At 43.7% G+C, this 19,503-nt stretch overlaps 2 protein-coding genes across 4 annotated transcripts in view; both read right to left on the bottom strand.

Moving 5' to 3' along the window:
* Nucleotides 1-19,503, bottom strand: part of LOC149278109 (uncharacterized) — a 705,984-nt gene that overhangs the window by 258,182 nt on the left and 428,299 nt on the right. The gene's annotated exons all lie outside the window — the stretch shown is intronic.
* LOC149278122 (E3 ubiquitin-protein ligase RING2-A-like) lies at nt 1,457-11,529 on the bottom strand. 3 transcript variants are annotated; one of them, XM_089502350.1, is made up of 7 exons: nt 11,422-11,529; nt 10,413-10,535; nt 9,436-9,596; nt 8,404-8,619; nt 6,109-6,423; nt 3,073-3,241; nt 1,457-2,063 (listed from the first exon to the last, which is right to left on the bottom strand). In XM_089502350.1, the coding sequence occupies exons 2-7, from the start codon at nt 10,488-10,490 to the stop codon at nt 1,962-1,964; spliced, it is 1,041 nt and encodes a 346-aa protein (XP_089358476.1). In that variant the 5' UTR covers nt 10,491-10,535; nt 11,422-11,529; the 3' UTR covers nt 1,457-1,961. The 3 variants fall into 3 exon arrangements, with proteins under 3 accessions (XP_089358476.1, XP_089358478.1, XP_089358477.1); XM_089502352.1 differs by having other exon boundaries at nt 6,109-6,408; XM_089502351.1 differs by having other exon boundaries at nt 11,450-11,495.

The following is a 19,503-nucleotide window of genomic DNA, read 5'->3' as shown; positions in this document are numbered from 1 at the left end:
GGCACATGACTGAACGAGAGGTTTATACATGTGAAAGGGATCTGGGAGTCCAAGTAGACCACAAGTTGAGCATGAGTCAACAGTGCGATGCAGCAGCTAAAAAGGCCAATGCAATTTTAGGCTGCATCAATAAAAGTATAGTATCTAGATCAAGGGAAGTAATAGTGCCACTCTATTCTGCGTTGGTCAGGCCCCACCTGGAATATTGTGTCCAGTTCTGGGCCCCACAATTCAAAAAGGACATTGAGAAACTGGAGCCCTGTGTCCAAAGGAGGGCGACTAAAATGGTGAAGGGTCTGGAAACCATGAAGCCCTATGAGGAACGGCTGAGGGAGATGCTGGGGATGTTTAGCCTGGAGAAAAGAAGATTAAGAGGTGATATGACAGCCCTGTTTAAATATTTGAAGGGATGTCATATTGAGGAGGGAGCAAGCTTGTTTTCTGCTGCTCCAGAGACTAGAATGCGGAACAATAGATGCATGCTCCAGGAAAAGAGATTCCAGCTCAACATTAGGAAGAAGTTCCTGACAGTAGGGGCTGTTCAACAGTGGGACACACTTCTTCCTCAGAGATTGTGGTGGAGTCTCCTTCTTTGGAGGTCTTTAAGCAGAGGCTGCTTAATGGGGATGCTTTGATGGAGAGTTCCTGCATGGCAGAAGAAGGGGGCTGGACTGGATCAGGGCCCTTCTTGGGGCCTCTTCCATCTCTAGGATTCTATGATTATTGAAATTTCTGCCTGGCAGCATCTGTGCCACTTTAGCATTTATTTCAGGAAAGGTTCTTTAGCAGCCCTACCTGGAGATGCTTGAGGTTGAACCCAGGGTCTTCTGCATAAGGAGAGAGATCTGCCCTTGTTCACTCTCCCAGACCCCCTCCAGCCCAGCATTGCCAGCTCAACCGGCAGCCATTATGGGGCTAAGCCAGGGTTGCAAGAGGGCTTCTTCCCTTTGCTCCACTTGGGCTTGAACCTGGCATCTTCCCCCCACAAGTTAATTTCCTACTCTTTCAGCTGAAACCTCTATCCAAGGAACCGTAAATTGTGTTGCGCGATTTACCACAATTGCAATTGCAACGCTATCACCCTATGGACGTTTGGGATTTATAGTTTTTTGCTGGAGGGTGTTGCAGCTCTCTGGCTGAGATTTCTCCCTGAACTGCAAATTTAGGAGGATGGAGCCCCAGTATGGCCATTGAACTGGGATCATGGAGGACATAATTGTGAGATCCCCCAAATCAGAACAGCCCAGGCCTTTGCGTTTGTCGCCCTGGCATTTAAAGTGGGATCGTAGCTCTACAATTAGGGGCTGCAAAAGGACCCCAAAGCTGAAAGGGACCCCCCTGGAAAAGGACCAATCCCACCCAGCCCAGATATAGGATATCTCCTAAATATTTTCAGGACGTTTCCCCCCCGAAATCAGAGCTCGGTTTGCACAAAATGGAGACAAGACAAGACTCTGGAGATCAGCTTCCAAAGTGACCTAAAACTTCCGTGATGAATTCATTTCCACACGCACAAAAAAGAGGGGGGAAATCCCCACATTTGTATAAAAATTGGCCAGAAACCACCAAAATCCTCTGTCCTGGGCTTGCGGACCCCTGTTTCCAACCGCCATCCTCTTCCTGGACCCCCAAAATGTGGGGTGAAAGCAGCGTGTGAGCAGCAAGACCCCAATCATTGAAGCCAGGGGGGAGAAGCCAAAGCAATGGGGCAGTCGGCCCAAATCCCAGCCATCCTGGGGGGCTTCAGGGATCTTTTTTGCTGGGGAGGGAGAATGCCAGATATATATATATATATATATTTTCAGCCATTTGCGGTTTCGCAGCTTGCGACGTGTCCTCCATCTTGTCATGAACTTGGACAGTGTCCCCCAAGGGTCAAAACCAGCATCACTTTCTCTCTACCCAGGACTCGAACTCGCTGCTGTCCCAACCATTTGGGGGGTTGGGGGCTTGTCCCTTGATTATTTCTGCTCCTTGGTGGGAGCATAGTAAAGCTCCAAGGGTCTGCTCAGTTTCCAGTACTTCTCATTCACAAGCTCCAAAGTCACGGATCCGTTCAGCGTCTGGAAGAAGGAAAGAAGGAAGGAAGGAAAGAGGGAAAGAAGGAAGGAAATGGAAAGGTTAGGAGAAGCAAGGAAAGTTAGTGAGACTGCTCTCCTAGCCCTAAAAAAATTAACGGGGGGACAATCTGTTGGAAGAACAAGTAACAACAGAATTGTATTTTCAGGTCAAAATGACCCCAAAATAGTGTTTGGCAAACAGGTAACTCAAACAAGTGATCCATGCCGCACAATAAATTTGCTATCTGCCCTCTCCCCCTGTTCTTCCCCATGGCTTTCATTTATAGAAAGGGGAAGGAATCTCCCAGAATTCCATTCAGGGGATAAAAAATACCCACAACCCCCTGGAGAAGCTGACTCGAACTCTAACCATAACCCTAATCCTGGTGACTCCATCATTGTTTTATTTTACATTTGTCCCTCCACATTTGCTCTAGGGTTAGGGGCACAAGACCCAGTGGGTGAGAAAGGCCTGTTTTTTCAGGGGGGAGGGTTGGACTGTATCTCCCAAAATCCCCTGCATATCCATAGTAGTTGCAAATGATTCTGGACGCTGCATTACAAAAAATTCTTCCAAACTTTGCAGGCATTGGGGCCCATGAAACAGACCTGATTTTTATTTTTAGGACTGCATCTCCCAAAATCCCCTGCATGTCCCTAGGAATTGCAGATGATTCTGGGCACTGCATTACTGGGGCCTATGAAACAGACTGCATTTATTTTGGACTGCAGCTCCCCAAATGCCCTCCTTATCCATAGCAGTTGTAGATAATTCTGGGCACTGCGTTACAAAAAAGTCATCCAGACTTTGGAACAGGTTGACCAGAAAACGGCACCTCTGACAGGTGATTGCCTCCTTCCTGATGCCTTTGACTCTTGAACCCGCAGCCCCCCCAACCACTCCCGCCTGCCCCTGCTGTTGTGGTGGGGTCCCATCGAACCCCCTTCCCGACCCACAGAAGACCCGTGGCCCACTGCCTTTCCCACCATCCCCGACTGAAGGGGCTGTTACCGTGAATGCCCCGCCGGTGGTGGTGATGTAAATGGTGTACTGCTTCTCGCTGACATCCTCCAAGGCGGGCGCTTCGGGTCCGGGCCCCGGGGCCTCCTCCAGGGCGATGCGCAAGGCCAGGTATTTGGAGAGGTGGTCCACCGTGGCGTTGGCCGTGGTCTTCACGTACCTGCGGGCGAAACAAGGAGGGTGGACACGGGAGACAGGGGTGAAAAACGGGTCGGACTTCTGGGGGGCAGGGTTGAGGGGTAGATGGGAGGATCCCATGGCTCTTGGGATTTGGCTGACCCAGAAAATTACAGCGGGCCCTTGATATTTGTGGGTTTGCCGTCTGTGGATTTAAGCATTCCTGGACAATGAGTCCCATTGCTTTCAATGGGGTCCATGTTTAGCATCTGCGCACATGTTGCGCCCACCAGTCAAATCAATGAGATGTAAGGTCCTGCATTTTTCCTTATTCGCAGGAGAGTCCAGAACAGAACCCCCATGAATACGAAGGGAGGAGTGTACAAAAAACATGGAAGCCTGTTCTCTAATGAGGGCGTCTAATTAGGAATCTGCAGTTTGCAATCTTCGTAATCAAATCAACCATCCCCATAAATTCTACAACTTGCAGTCTAATGAAACTTTTTTAGCAACCATTCCCATTACTTCTGCAGTTTTTCATCTTTGTAATCAACCATCCCCGATTGTCTTTGACAGACAGGCGGGGTAAAAATAACGTTTTTGTTTATTATTATTTAATTCTGCAATTAAATAATCTTTGAAATCTAATTACCCAGTCCTATGAATTCTGCAATTTTCAGTCTTCATAATCAACCATCCCCATAAATTCTGCAATTTGGGATCTTCGTAATCAACTTTCCCTGTAAACTCTACTATTTTGCAATCCTTGTAATCAACCATCCTGTTAAATCCTGCAATTCACCATCTTCATAATCTAACCAATCATTCCTGTAAGTTCTGCAATTTGATATTTGCAATATAAGTGTACATTTACAGCGCTATATAAATAAACTATAATAATAATAATAATAATAATAATAATAATAATAATAATAATATTCGTAATTAATCATTCCCATAAACTCTTCAATTTGCAATTGTAATCGACCATTCCCATTAACTCCCCGGAACATAAAGATGTTACCGTTCCTCCTAAAACCATTAATGTTAAATCGACAAATTAAATCCTGCTCGTTAATATCATTAAGTGAGAGAGTGATTAAAAATGAGTCTTCTAAATTACCTCAAAAAAAGTTGTCAAGAACTGAGTAAACTTCCCTCAATTTGGTAAATCCCTTTTCTGGTCAATCATAGGATTAGCAAATGAAAGTCATGAGAAAAGTGAGTGCATGCGCACTGTGCAATCATAGCAGTCTGATACTGCTATTATTGTTGTTGTTGTTGTTGTTAAATCCTGCTTTTTCCCCAAGTTGGAACCCAAAATGGTTTGCATTAGAAATATACCATTAAAAATATACAAAAATAAACATTAAAATAGAGTTCAACTGGTACAGCGTTAAAAGTCATTATTCATTAAGAGAGTAAAATGCCGTTAAAAATGTTTAAAAACAACACAAATTAAAACAGTACAAAACCCCTAAAGTTCTTTAAAGACTTACTTTTAAAAACTATTGTGGTTCTGTCCTGCAAAATCCTGAGATTTGCAGTTTGCTAAATAACTCAACGAACTATAAATCCCGGGACTCTAGAAGACGTGGCCATTAAAGCAGTAGAACCAAAGCACTATAACTCTGCAGTGAGGAAGCACTATGCAAATGTCACCGCTGGGGTTAAATGGTTTAAGAACTGCTGTCTTCAAGGGTTTAGATAATTGTGGTAGACTGTTGATTAATGACTTTGTCACTTTTGTATGTTTTAATTTGACTCCCAATTGTTAATAATAATATTAATAAATTAATTAATAATAAAATAAATCCACACAAGTCAAACTGCAAATGTGGAGGCCTGACTGTTATAATACATTATATAATATATATAATATTATATTATATTGATATTAATTTTATTTATTTATTTATTTATAGAGCGCTGTAAAGTGTGCACAGTGCTTTACATAGTAAGGGTTAAATAAAATAAGGAGAAAAAAGAATAAAACCCTGCCAAGCAGCGTACAATCTAAAACAACAACAGTACATGATTACAAACACTACACAATTAACACATTTAATCATTACATGATTAAAATATCTGGGAAGCGTTCCCAGATATTACATGATTGTTATCTAATGTCATTTTAATTTGTTGCCTGCTGCATCCTATTGCTTGAATGCTAACATGTATTAATATGTACAGTATTGAATTTAATTATTTGTGTAGAGTGTATGCACAGGCAGGCTGATCTTCCGTGTTTTACTTGATTGTATGTACAGCGCTGTGTAAATTTACAGTGCTATATAAATAAAGCTTAATAATAATAATAACAATAATCTCTAAAATAATACTAACTAGTATACAGTACAATAAAGACAAAGTGAGCGACAGATTAGTAATACTACTAATTCCTAATACTACCAATATTATAATACTACTACATCTATTCTAATAGCAATAATATTGAATTAGATTAAGTAATTTTAAACGTATTTAGTTCCAAGCTGGAGAATTAAATCCCCCCCAATGCTCCCCTGAAATGGAGCGATGGCAGGAACTCATTTATTATTTATTATTTTATTTATTTTATTTTTATCCCGCCTTTCTCCCAAAATGGGACCCAAGGCGGCTGACATAGATAAAGCACAACAATTACAACTGTACAGTTAAAATCACAAAAATATAAAATTGCAAATACTACATTTAAAAAGATACAATGTTTTGTATACAACTTGATCCAGATAGCGGCTCACACTCTGCAAGGAGCAGCAAAAGGGGGTCAGGGGTCTTTTCGTGGGACTGGCCATGATGCCCCCCCCCAGCAAATGCAAATCTCCCTTTCAGGATGGCCATTTCACCCCACCTATCCCAGTCCACCGACCCTCCATGGGCCCCGATCCCGGTCCCCAGTGCCCCTACCTGGTCTGAGAGTAGGCCCCCTTCTCCACCAGGACCGGATGGGGACGGAAGACCAGCTCGATCTCGCTGCTACTACCAGGCTCCCCTCCAGGTTCGGGGCTCCCCCGGCCCCCTTCGTGGGAGGTCTCAGGTTCTGCGCACGATTCGTCGGAGGCGCGCGACCGCTTGCGGCTGGGCCCGGCCTCGGGCTGGCTGGGGGCAGAGGCGTTGCTGAGGTGGGACCGGCTGTCGCAGTTGTCCTCCGCGCCGCTGAACGTGGTGTTGTCCGACTCCTGGGGGTGCTTCCGGACGCGCTGACTCCTGCGGGCGGGAAAGCTGGGGGCGTTAAAATCAGAAACACAATGGCCTTTTCATTGTGTGGTTGCTGGACTGTCACAGAATCATAGAATCATAGAATCATAGAGTTGGGGGAGACCCCAAGAAGGGCCCTGATCCAGCCCAAGCCCCTTCTTCTGCCATGCAGGAGCTCTGAGTTAAAGTCTGATTTATTGTGACATGTTGAACATAGCACCCCGCATGATTATTAAAGTTATGGCCAATTTTCAACCCATTAAATCAGTGTCCGGACCCTCAGTCAAAAGGAGGAAGGAAGGCACAAACAGAGGGAAAGAAGGAGATAAAACAGAGGGCAGAAATGCCCAAAAGGCTCAGAGTTTGGAGCCAGTGGAAAATGGGGACCAGACAGCCCTTTGGCGCGGCAGAGGCATCTCGCCCGCTAAAATCCATCTTCCTTCCTGTCTTGGGTGCGAAGCTTGAAAGAAGTTGATGTTTTTCCATTTTCTGAGGGTGAGGTTGTTAAAGCAGCCTCTAAGGCCTTTCTGTTATTGGGGGATGATTCCCAGCCCCCAAATATGACAGCATTGCTGCCCTCTTGCCTTGCCAGAGGATTAAATTAAAATCATTTGCCTCTGATGCAGAAATCTGCAAGACGGAAAAAAGTCTTGGTGCATTTGGAAAGAGAGCAAAAGTCTGGAGCTGGGCTCAACTTTCCATTGTTGGAAATTGGAAAAGAAAGAGACAGAGAGAGATGCCAATGGAAAGAGGCAGGTGGCAAATGTCTCAGAGTACGGAAAAGAAAACACGACACCCAAATGTGACTCCCCCCCCCCTCTTTTGGGGCTAATGCAAGAGCTGCGGTTATTCTGACCATGGATGTGAGAGAGGTGACTGTCATTCTGGAAGAAAGCTAAACCCTGGGAGAATTTGGAACCAGGCTTAGGACAGACTTGGAATGGATCTCCAAAGGCCACATAGTCTGACCCCCATTTGCCATCCACAGGCTGACCATATGAGGAGCAGCTAATACCCCAGAGAAGGTCAAAATTGAAAATGACCTGAATAGACTAGAAAGCTGGGCCAAAGCTAACAAAATGAAATTCAACACGGAGAAATGTAAGGTACTGCACTTAGGGCAAAAAAATAAAAGATATAGGATTATGGGGGACACCTGGCTGAATGAGAGACTTATATGTGTGAAGGGGGTCTAGGAGTCCCAGGTAGACCACAAGTTGAACATGAGTGAACAGTGCGATGCGGCAGCTAAAAAGGCAAATGCGATTCTAGGCTTCATCAATAAAAGTATAGTGTCTAGATCAAGGGAAGTAATAGTGCCACTGTATTCTGCTCTGGTCAGGCCCCACCTGGAATATTGTGTCCAGTTCTGGGCACCACAATTCAAAAAGGACATTGAGAAACTGGAGCGTGTCCAAAGGAGAGCAACTAAAATGGTGAAGGGTCTGGAAACCATGCCCTATGAGGAACGCCTTAAGGAGATGGGGATGTTTAGCCTGGAGAAGAGAAGGTTAAGAGGTGATATGATAGCCCTGTTTAAATATTTGAAGGGATGTCATATGGTGGAGGGAGCAAGCTTGTTTTCTGCTGCTCCAGAGACTAGGACCCAGAGCAATGGATGCAAGCTCCAGGAAAAGAGATTCCACCTCAACCTTAGGAGGAACTTCCTGAGAGTAAATGCTGTTCAACAGTGGAACACACTCCTTCCTCGGAGATTGTGGTGGAGTCTCCTTCCTTGGAGGTCTTTAAGCAGAGGCTGGATGGCCATCTGTCAATGAGGATGCTTTGATGGAGAGTTCCTGCATGGCAGAAGGGGGTTGGACTGGATGGCCCTTGTGGTCTTTTCCAACTCTATGATCCTAAATATAGTGTCCAGATTGAGGGAAGCCATAGTCCCACTCTATTCTGCCTTGGTGAGGCCTCATGGGGAATAATACCGAGTCCAGGCCCCAAGGCGATGCGCGTGCTGCTGCGCATGTGTGCCGACCGGGCGTCTGTGCATACCTGTTCATGGCCTGCATCTTCAGCCCCTCTTCCATGCTGCTGCGGAGGGCCTGCTGGTTGTGGAGGCGGTTGAGTTTGGCCAGGACCCGGTCCTGATGGGCCTCGTACTCATCCCGGCTGGGGTAGATCTTCGAGATGAGGGCATCGAAGTTGGGGTCCGGCCGCAGCGAGCGCTTCGAGACCAGCTTCTTCCGACACGTCGGGCACTCTTTGTTCCTGGGGCGGGGAAGGGTAGCGGGTGCGAGAAAGAAACCTCAAACAAGTCAGATTTGGAACATTACCACACAAGTCTTCTCTCCAGACCCTCCAACTAACAGACCCTCCAACATTTCGCAGATTAAAACAAGGACACTTTGAATTGAGTTTGCAGCAAAGGAAGGCAGTCTGAGGACTAAGGGGGAAAGTGGGAGGAGGAGAGGAAAACTGGGATGTTTTAAAATCAGCTGAGAAAGTGGGAGTCATCAGGACCGTCCCTGCCAAATCAGGGACCTCTGAATCTCTCTTTTCTTAAATTACCTTTTGTACTACAAATCCCCCAAACCCTGCCAGGGTGCTTCGGTTCCCTCTGGGGATGGCCCACCTCTCAGGGTTGCCATGTTGACCTTCTGCAAAAGAGGGCTGGGCTGGAAGGCCGCTTGGGATGCTAGCTCTGTACAGCTGGTCCTCCCCATTTGCGGCTTTGACTTTTGTGGTTTGATTACTGGTGGGTTTGATTCATATGTCCTCCCTAGGAATCTCTGGGTCCTCCAGCACAGCTCTGCCAGAAGCTGACCATAGAGTTTGTTCTGGAGAACCTACAAGTTCCTAAAGATTTGAGTTTTTTCCTTGCTCACAGGGGTCCTTCCACCCCCAACCCCAACGAATGCGGAGGGACCACTGTAACTCTCAGACTTGTCTTGTGGCAGAGAGTTCCAGGGATGAACCCTCTGCACCATGTGAGTCCCATTCCTCCCAAATCCCCCCACCTTCCATAATCCTGCGCAATCTCCACCCAAACCATGGTCTCCCTCCCAAAAAACCCCGCATCAGTACCCGCTGCGCAGGGCGGTGACGATGCAGTCGGAGCAGAACCGGTGGAGGCACTCCTTGGTGGTCATGGTGTGCTTGAGCATGTCCAGGCAGATGGGGCACATGAGCTCGCTGTGGAGGCTGCGCGGGGAGACAGCGATCTCCGTCCCATCCATGATGGCCTCCTGGGAGGAGGGGGAAGCAGGGGAAGGGACACATGTTCGTTTCAATTAGTGTTTGAATTCATTTTAATCCCATCCCCACTGGACACCCCACTGGTCACTTCTCTCCAGGAGGAAGAAGAGGAGCCGTTGTTGAGTAACCTTTGGGTTCGGACGGTCAACCAATGACAAATCCATGTAACAGTTGCCTTGCCTAGCCCACATGCAACTATTAAATGAATCTGTAAGATATAATGGGGCGCATGGAGAGAGCATTGCATAGTGGTTGGAGTGTTGGACGATGAATCTCAAGTCCAGGGTTCAATTCCCTCCTTGCCTGTGAAACCCACTGAGTGACCACAGCAACTGACTTCAAGGCACAACAAGAACAACAACAACATGGTTAAAAAGTGAGACCCCCCCAAAAGAGTTTAATATTACAATTATGATCATTATATTAATTCATATCCCACTTTTTACAGTCCAGAATTGGGACTCAAAGGGACTCACCACTGAAACGAAGGATACAACTAAACAGATACCGCAAAATAAAAAAGGAAAGGCCTCCAAGGAGAGGGTCATTCTGCCCATGAAGTGCCACGGCCGAGGAGGCCACCGTCATTCTCATCTCTTGACCCCAATCGTGACCCGCAGCTTCAGGCAATGGGGTCCCGGTTTTGAGCAGCCTTGAATGCCACCTTGCATTCGGATGCAAAAGCCACCTTGATGGGCGTTTGGGGGTCACTCCAGGTGACCTCCAGGGTGCTGGCCCTTCTCTGCCCCCCAAACTGACCCTCTGCCCCCCCATTTGGGCCTTTTGCCCCCCCCCCCGACACTCACCTGGGGGGTCCGGTGGAGTTCATAGAGGCTCAGCTCCCAGGTCTTGCTGGTGTTCTGGGCATTGGCCGGAGTCGCCATGGCCGGAGGGGGTAGCGGTCAGTCCCTGTGGTCACTTTGGGGGTACTGGCAGGAGAAAGAAAGAAAAGCAGTGGTCAGAAGAAGGGAACGGTCAGTATAATTACAGCACTCTAGAAATAAAGTTTAATAATAATAATAATAATAATTGTCCCCCTCAAAAGGACCCAGAGTGGCACTCATATGCCAGTCCTGCCAAGGAAGGCAGAGGAAACACTGGCTGCATCCACACTGGCTCAAAGCTATGGAATTCTGGGAGTTGGAGTTTGTACATACTCCATCTCCCAGAATTCCATAGCCTTGAGCCAGATAGAGTTAAAGCGGTGCATTTATACAATCCCAATGAACCATAAACTATCAATCCCATTGTTACATCGAATCCATTTCTGACAGGGAAGCATCCATTAAGCATTTACAAAATGGGCATCCTGACAGGATGTCCAGGATGGCTGGACTGTCAGGCCCAGAATCCACCCAACCCACACCAGGGGATTCTGGGATATGTAGTCCAGGCCAAAAAAAGTTGATTTCCCCCCACTCTTTCCAAGCCCTGATTTCAGATGATGCTTTGATGGAGAGTTCCTGCATGGCAGAAGAAGGGGGCGGGACCCTTCTCTATGGGGCTGAGTCTGGGCCCCTCTTTCTGTCCCCCCTTTCCATGCATGCACTCTGCACATGCTCAGGAGCCAACCCCCCTCCGCATCGACCCCCCAAATCCAGAATCAGGGGCTCAAGGGGGTGTTCTGCACTCTGCACATGCTCGCTGTCAACCCTCTCCTTTTGCAAACAACAAACAACAGAGCTCTGGGGCTTTTGTTGTTGCTGTTGTTTTGCAAAATGGGGGGGGGGCTGATTTCCTCCTCCTCCCCCCATAGAACCTGCCTCCGCCCCTCTTTTGCAAAATGTGGGGGTTCCCAATGCACCCCCAAATTACCACTTCTCCCCTCCTTCCTCCCTGGGACCTTCTTCTCCTCCTTTTCTTCCTCCTCCTCCTCCTTCTTTCCCCCCTTCTCTCCTTCTTGGGGGGGGCAAGAAGAGGGGGTGGGAACCTCCGAGGCCTACGTCACTTCCTCCCCCTGACATCACACACACAAAGGGCTTTCCCCGCCCTCCTTCCCTCCCCCTTTTTCCCTTTGCAGAAGCAAGGAAAGGCTGCCTTGCAGGCAGGAATCCCTCTGGTGCAGCCTTGCCAGAGGAGACCCATAGGAGCAACGGGGCTTGCACAAGTGTAAGACCCTCCCTAACTCTAGGCTTTGCAAGGAAAGGGCTCCTGGATTGTGTTACTGTTACTCTTGACTGTGTCCTTTGTTGCAATCGATCATGCAACACAATTTCAATAAGAAATTGTAAACAAATGACTATAGTGATATTTTGTTTATTATTATTATTACTATTATTATTATTATATTAATATTATTGTTAATATATTTCATATATTACACTATATTGTATATATATATATATATATATATATATATTGTACAAAATAGCAATATAGTCATTTGGACTGCAACCAAAGGCCAACGGTTGTGTCTATTTCCTGCTCTCCTGCCCCGATGGAGCCATGGCTCTGATGGGATTTATTGCTGTGCATTAAAATGCTGAAAACAATGCATTAAACAGACTGAAAACATCATTAAAAAGTTCATCAGCTGAAAAGCCAGACAACGTTTTAAAACAACAAAAAACACTTTATTAATATAGCAACAGGAACAGCATATTCTTATTATTATTCTTATTACTATTATTATAATAACTATTTGTATCCCACTTTCCCCCCCAAATTGGAACTCAAAGCATCTTACAATTTTAAAAACATATGAAAGTGACCATGCAATAAAATTCAACAGACACAGGATTAAAACACATTATTAATTAATTAAGCACATTATTAATTAAAATGCTTAAAAACAACACAATTTGAACAGTACAAAATCCCCAGGCTATTCTTTAAATGTGAGCAACATGTTGATGCTATTGTTATTAGAGTATTATTATATTTGCATATTTGTTATGTTATTATTGTATTATATATTAGTATGAAGATTGTTATTACAGTAATATATATTAATATTATTATATTAGTTTAGCTTTCTATAAATATTGTTATAGTAATTTATATTATAATAATATAATTAATGTAATAATTCATGTTTATATAAATATTATAGTAATTGATTTTAGTGTATATTTATATAAGTATTATTATTACATTAATTGATATTATTATTTATGTTTATGTATTCATTATTATTATTATTATAGTATTTTATATTATTATAACAATTATAACAATAATCATAGTAATTCACATTTATATAAATGTTATTATTGTTATTGGTATTTATATTATAGTAAAATATTTTTATTATAGTAATTTATATTTATATAAATATTATTGCTATTAATTTATATTTTATTATTATTATTACAGTATTTTATATTTATATAATAATAACAATAATTGTGCTAATCCATATTTATATAAATTCTGTTATTGTTATTGTTATTTAAATTATAGTGATCTATATTTTATTATTGTTATAGTAATGCATATTTATATAAATATTAACATTTTAGTAATTTATATTAATATTATTATTTAAATTATAGCAATTCATATTTATATAAATATTAATGCCATTATATTAATTTATATTTATATTTGTTATTATTATTATTATTATTATTGTAATTTAGATGTATATATTATTATATTTATTATTAATGTTTATATAATTAGTATAGTAATTTGTATTATTATTATAGTTCATGTTATATTTATGTAAATATTATTTGGGTAATTCACATTTATACAAATATTATTATTGTTGTTATATTTATATTTATATTATTATAGTGATTTATATCTTATTATTAATATTACAGACCAACATGCTTTGAACTGAAATACAGAATTGAAATGGTCTTTGATCTGCATCATCATTCTGGTTTTTGAAATTAAGAGTATCAATAGTGAAACCGATACCCAAAAAGATCAGTGAAGCAGAGCATCAGTGCCCATAAATGCCACGGAGAGGTTGGCAATGCCAGTGCTTCCCATCATCCCCTGGACTTGCCCCAGCCTCTCACTATTCTTCTTAAAATGAGGCTTCTAGAACTGAACCCAGGGCTACAAACAACGAGGCCTGAGCAATGAAAAATATAGAAATATAGTAGGGCTATTAACTCTCCCCAGTTTGGAAACAAGGCCCCTATTAATGCATGCCAGGATTGCATTCGCCTTCTTTGCTGCAGCGTCACACACAGATGTCTCACACTTGATTTAGAATCACCAGTAATCCCAGTTTTGCCACAAAAGACTGATGAGCTAAGGGCCATCCAGCCCACTCTCCTTCTGCCATGCAGGAATACATAGGATCCTACAGGCAGAAGGGATCCCCAAGAGTCTTCCAGTCCAACCCCCTTCTGACATGCAGGAATACATTGGATCCTAGACTTGGAAGGGACCCCCAAAGGCCATCCATTCCAACTCCCTTCTTCCATGCAGGAACACATAGGATCCTAGGGTTCAAAGTTACCCCCAAGGGCCATCCAGTCCCACCCCCTTTTGCCATGCAGGAATACATAGGATCCTAGAGATGGAAGGGACCTCCAAGGGACATCCATTCCGATCCCTTTCTGCCATGCAAAAATACATAGGATCCTAGAGTTGGAAGGGACCTCCAAGGGCCATCCAGTCCAGCCCCCTTCTGCCATGCAGGAATACATAGGATTCTAGGGTTGGGAGGGACTCTTAAGGGCCCATCTTTTCCAAAACTCTTCTGCCATGCAGGAAGACAGAATTTAGGCATCCCCGACAGATGGCCGTCCAGCCTCTGTTTAAAAACAGCCTCCGAAGAAGGAGACAACACCACAATCTCGGAGGGAATGTCTTCCACCGTCGAACAGTTCTTACTGCCAGGAATTTCTTCCCAGCATTGAGCTGGAATAACTCTTTTCCTGTAGTTTGCACCGGTTGCTCTGTTGTGTCCCATTGCTCTGGAGCAGCAGAAAACAAGATCTTGGCTATCTGTGCAGCAATGCAAGAGAGCAGCAGGGGAATAAACAAGATGAACCTGAACTCTGAAACAAAGCAAAGCCAATAAGCCCCAACAGGCCTCACTGGAACCTGGCCTCTTGCTTGGAGGGCAAGGGATTGGGAGCAAAGCCTGGCTCTCTGCACCAATGAAGTGGAGCCAGGCCCTGCATTGCTGCTCCTGTCAGACAAAGAGACCTGTGTAACCCAGAAGCTTCACTGTTCTCTCTTCCTTTCTCCAAAGGGTTTTATTCTCCGGCACAAAGGAAAGGCGGCCATTCAGGGGAACCAGTTCTATGTGGGGCTGGTGTGTGTGGGGGGGGGGGCTGAGGAATGAAAGGACCCCCCTCCCAAGGGACTAGGGGCAGAGGGGCCGCTTTGGGCAAAGGGGGGGATCTTTCTTTTGGTCAGGGATTTTGCAAAGGGCCGAGGCCACCCACGCCGAGCCGAACCCATTGTCCCCCTGAAAAAGAGGGTCTGGGGGATTATTGGGGGGGGGGGGGTTGGTTGGACTCTATAAGCTGCCTACAATGGAAGGGGAGGGAAAGGGGGGTCACTCACTGCATCCCCCCAAAATCCCCTTTCTGCTCAAGAGGCCCAGTCTTGAATCGGAGCAAAGGGACGGAGCTGACGGCCTGCAAAAGCTGGCCCTTAATGAGCATCTCTGGAAGTATATTTTGTGGGGCGTGGGTTCAAATTATGCCTTCAAAACATCCCCTCCCATCCATGTGTGTTGCTGGGGTTGCATATCCCATCGCTCCCTGGGTGTGATGTGGCTGCTGCTCTCTGTGCATCCTCACTGTTCCAGGAATGGAAGATCCAGTTTCTAATCTGAGTGCAGCAATAAGGCTGCTTGGGACTGCTTTAGCCACCATGCTACAGAATCCTGGGACTTATAGTTTGTGGTGACACCAGAATCAGTGGACAGGAACCCTGGGATTTGTAGTTTTGCGAGCTCTCTACCCTTCCCTGGGTGCATCTACACTTCCGAAACAATGCAGCATGACTCCACTCTCAGTCCGGTCGATCCATCCCTATGGAACCCTGGGATATGTAGTTTTGCAAAGGTCTTGATGGCCTTGTCTGGATGCATCTATGCTATTTTATCTGAATAAAGAGCTCTGTGTGATCCACAGGTCTTCCCATGAAAGAGCGCTGTGCGATCTGCAAATAAAAGCTGTGTGTGTGATCCACAAGTCTGTACCAAAGCTCAGGGTGATCCCAAGGTTTTCCCAGTCAAGAGCTCTGTTTGATCTCAAAGTCTGTAAAGCTCTGTGTGATCTCCAGATCTGCCCAAGAAACAGCTCTGTGTGATCTGCAAATGTGTCATCCCCAATTCTTCCCAATCAAGGGTCCTGTGCAGGGCGACTGGGTGCCCTAACTGCAAAGGAGGACGAGGCACCACGAAATGGAGGACATGGTGGGAAAATCTAGGACACTATCAAGTAAAAGCTACAAGCGCTAGTATAAATATGGATTCATGCTTCTCAGTTAATCTCAGAATGGAGGACATTTTGGGATTCCTCCTGGACAGAAAGTTGTAGGACATTATTAACCTTTTAACCTGCGAAAGGTCCCCTGGCTCTGTGCAATCCACAGTCTGCCTAAGGAAGAGCTAGAAAGAGGCCGGTGTGACCTGTGAGTCTGCACCACAAAGCGCTTTCCCATGCAGTCAGCAAGTCTGGACAATGAGGAGCTCTGAGTGGTCTGCAAGGCTGTACAACACAAGTCTCTGCAAAAGCATTTATTTATGTATTATATTTATTTATATCCCGCCCTTCTCCGAAGACTGGACGGCTCTATGCCATCCAAAGGTCTCCAGCCAAGAGCTCCGCTTGATCTGCAAGTCTGCCGATAAAGAGCTCTGTGTGACCTGCAAATCTGTGCAGTTAAGAGATCCTTAATTCTGCCCCACAAAGAGTGCTTTGTGATCTGCAAGTCTGCCCAATAAAGGGCTCTGTGTGATCCATAAGTCTGCCCAATATGTTAATTTGACATTTATTCTTCCTTGTCTCTTCCAAGCCATCTGGCCCTCTGCTTTGCTCCGTCGGGTCGCCCTCCGACCCCCGGCTCCTGACGTCCAGACTCAACTCTCGGGTGCGGGAACAAGAATTGCGTTTGGACAATCACAAGCCAAGGGTCAGCGCTGGGAGGATTCGGGGTCCGGCCTTCAGCGGCACCCAGGATTCAGACAAGGTTCAGCAGAGACTTAGCGGCAAAGGCACACAGCTTAATACTCCAGCATGAGAGATTGCAAACACTCAGGGCCAACTAGTACTTGAACATAACAAGGGGAATATCTAGGAGTCCTGCAAGGATTGCAACGGGTCCTAGGATATCTTGCAATAGAAAGCTGCAGCATGGGATTGGCATCTGCCTCTTGAGGGCCCTTGAATGGCATTTTGGGAGAGAGGCAGGCTATGAATCCCGCAAATAAATAAACATAGTAATCTCAGATGGGGGACTGGATGGCCCTGGGGGTCCCTTCTAACTCTAGGATTCAATGTATTCCTGCATGGCAGAAGAAGGGGCTGGACTGGATGGCCCTTGGGGGTCCCTTCCATCTCTAGGATCCTATGTGTTTTTCTAATTGTAGGCCACATAGACTTTAAAATCCAAGAATCTCAGGGCAACTATGAAACAGACCTTTGAGTGTAAGGGAGTGCTCCTGAGCATGCACAGATTGCTTTCTTGCAGCCAGAGGTTGTTGCCCTGCAAGCCACTCTCTGCAGACTCCAGGCCACCAGACAGAAGAGCTGTGCCAGTTTCCAAGGAAGGACCCTGCATGGCTTCGGCTACTAAAAGGCAACCTTGCTAGCCCCAAACCTGGGATGATCTGGCCCTTGTTCCTGGGCCACAGAGTCGAGAAGAATCCAGTGAGAGGAAAGGGGAAGCAGTTGAAAGTCAGACATGGAAATTGGAAATTTGGGGGGAGATGCAAGCCTGCAAAAAGAGATTTTTCAAAAATTGTGTGTCAGTTTAGGACTGTAGGGCCCAAAATTTAAGAAGATGCTGCCAATTCCTTGTCTTCCCAACGCCTGCTATTCAGGTAGACTGCCTTTGAAGACAGAGGCTCCATTTCAATTGCAAATTTGCACATTTAAAGTTGCATACTTGCAAATTGCAATATTGCAAATTGCAAGTGATATATTTAAATAATTTAAATAATTAAAATGTAAATGTGTCATTTACTTGTACTTAAACTTGTAGTTTACTTTAAATTTGTACTTTATTTAAAATTTAAAATTTAAATTAATTAAAATTTTAATAATAAATAATAATAATAAAATTTTATTTATATGCTGGCTCTCCCTCAGGATTGAGGCAGCTTACAATATCAAATAAAATGCAATATAAAATACAACGTATAGTAAAATGCATTCTACTACTTCCCTCCCTCCTTCACTATTCTATAATAAACTATCATATACCATTAAAACCATTAAAATAGTCAATTAATTATAATTTAAAATTTAAATAATTAAAATTTAAAATTTAAGTATCGCTAATTTAATGTTTACATTATTGTTAATTAAATTTAAAACTCAAAATTAATTTTCAAATTTAAATTTAATGTATTAATTTTCAAATTTAATTTAATTTACATTTTAAAATTAAAATTTAATTTAAATTTAAATTTTTAAATTTAAATTTTTTAAATTTTAAATTATTTAATTTTAAAATTTCAATTATTTATTTTTTAAATTGAAACTGCTTAAATTTTAAATTTAAGTTACTTAAATTTTAAAATTTAAATTATTTAAAATTTGAATTTGAATGTCGCTGATTTAACATTTAAATGATTGCTAATTCAAATTATCTATAATTTTTTTAATTATGGCAATTCTTCCTCCATTTGCATCTAGACAAATGTCATTGAAACCTCCCAGAACATTGCTGCAAAAATGTAGTTGCACTTCATTCTTTTTGCTAGTATGGAATACATAACAGAGTTACTCTCCAAATGTGGGAAATAGAGTTACTTTGCCGGCGTAACGTTTTCTAGTTACCTTTTCAAAGTCGGAGGAGACATTTTTGATAGGAAAACATCAGGATTTTACATCGTTTCTCTTTCTAATCCTAAAATTGGTGCGTCTAAATAACAAAAAGGTAATTTACAAAAGTTAGAAACAACGCAACAGGCGACATGAGTTGCAGCCCTTGCAAAATGCAAGAAGTGACAATGGCAGTTTCTAAAACACTGCAACAACTACCAGCAACAAATTACTTTGCAAAACAGAGGTACAAACTCTGAGGATTTACTAAGTAACTTTCCCACTAAATGTAACTTTACCTGTAGAGGCTGAGCCTTCTTTATCTGCAATCCCAAAATCCAAAAAACCCAGAGCCTTTTAAATAGCAGCCTCTTTGCTTTTCTGAGGGTCCAAAGCACATGAGTTTCATGCTCAAAATTATGAGAAGTATAAAAATTGAAAAGTATAATTTTAAAAAGACATTATGCTTCAGGCTCTGAGCATAAGACGCATACAAAACATGAATCAGTTTCGTGCTTAGACTTCGGTCCTGTCTCAAAAATATATCTTCTTAGATACATGCAAATCTTGCACACATTAAAAAATAATCTGAAAAAATGCTAAATGAGGACATTTTTGGCCAAGAAGCGAAGCTCCCCGGAAAGGACTGAAGGCGGCTAATTAAACCCGACTGGCCTCCAGGAAACGTACGCAGAGCAAAGGACAACAAGATCCAGAACCCACAAAGCTTCATTGGACAACCAAAAGGCACAAAATACACAAAACCTTTGGATTTTTTGGCATTTTGTTTGGCCAATAAAGTTGTGTGGGTTGTGGATGTTGTAGTCAACTGGCCTCTGGATTACTTGTAACTTGTATGAGGCAAAGAATTTGACTAAAATCCTGTCTTGTGGCTACCTTTTTTGTCCCACTTTAGTTACACGTCAAGTAACTTAAAGCTTTGGGAATCTGCAGCTACAAGGCAATAAATGCGTCCCCAGAT

Source organism: Sceloporus occidentalis, unplaced genomic scaffold (genome assembly GCF_023333645.1).
Source record: "Sceloporus occidentalis isolate IW3139 unplaced genomic scaffold, rSceOcc1.0.p SCAF_201, whole genome shotgun sequence".
In the NCBI taxonomy this organism is placed as follows: Eukaryota; Metazoa; Chordata; class Lepidosauria; order Squamata; family Phrynosomatidae; genus Sceloporus; species Sceloporus occidentalis.
Note: the sequence above shows the minus strand (reverse complement) of the source record. Positions and strands in the feature narration are given on the sequence as shown.

Coding starts and splice junctions, on each gene's coding strand:
- LOC149278122 (XM_089502350.1), bottom strand. CDS start 10,490: ATGGCGACTCCGGCCAATGCCCAGAACACCAGCAAGACCTGGGAGCTG. Junction 6,424..8,403: donor AAGATGCAGGCCATGAACAG/GTATGCACAGAC, acceptor TAACGCCCCCAG/CTTTCCCGCCCGCAGGAGTC. Junction 2,064..3,072: donor CCACCGGCGGGGCATTCACG/GTAACAGCCCCT, acceptor TCCTTCTTCCAG/ACGCTGAACGGATCCGTGAC.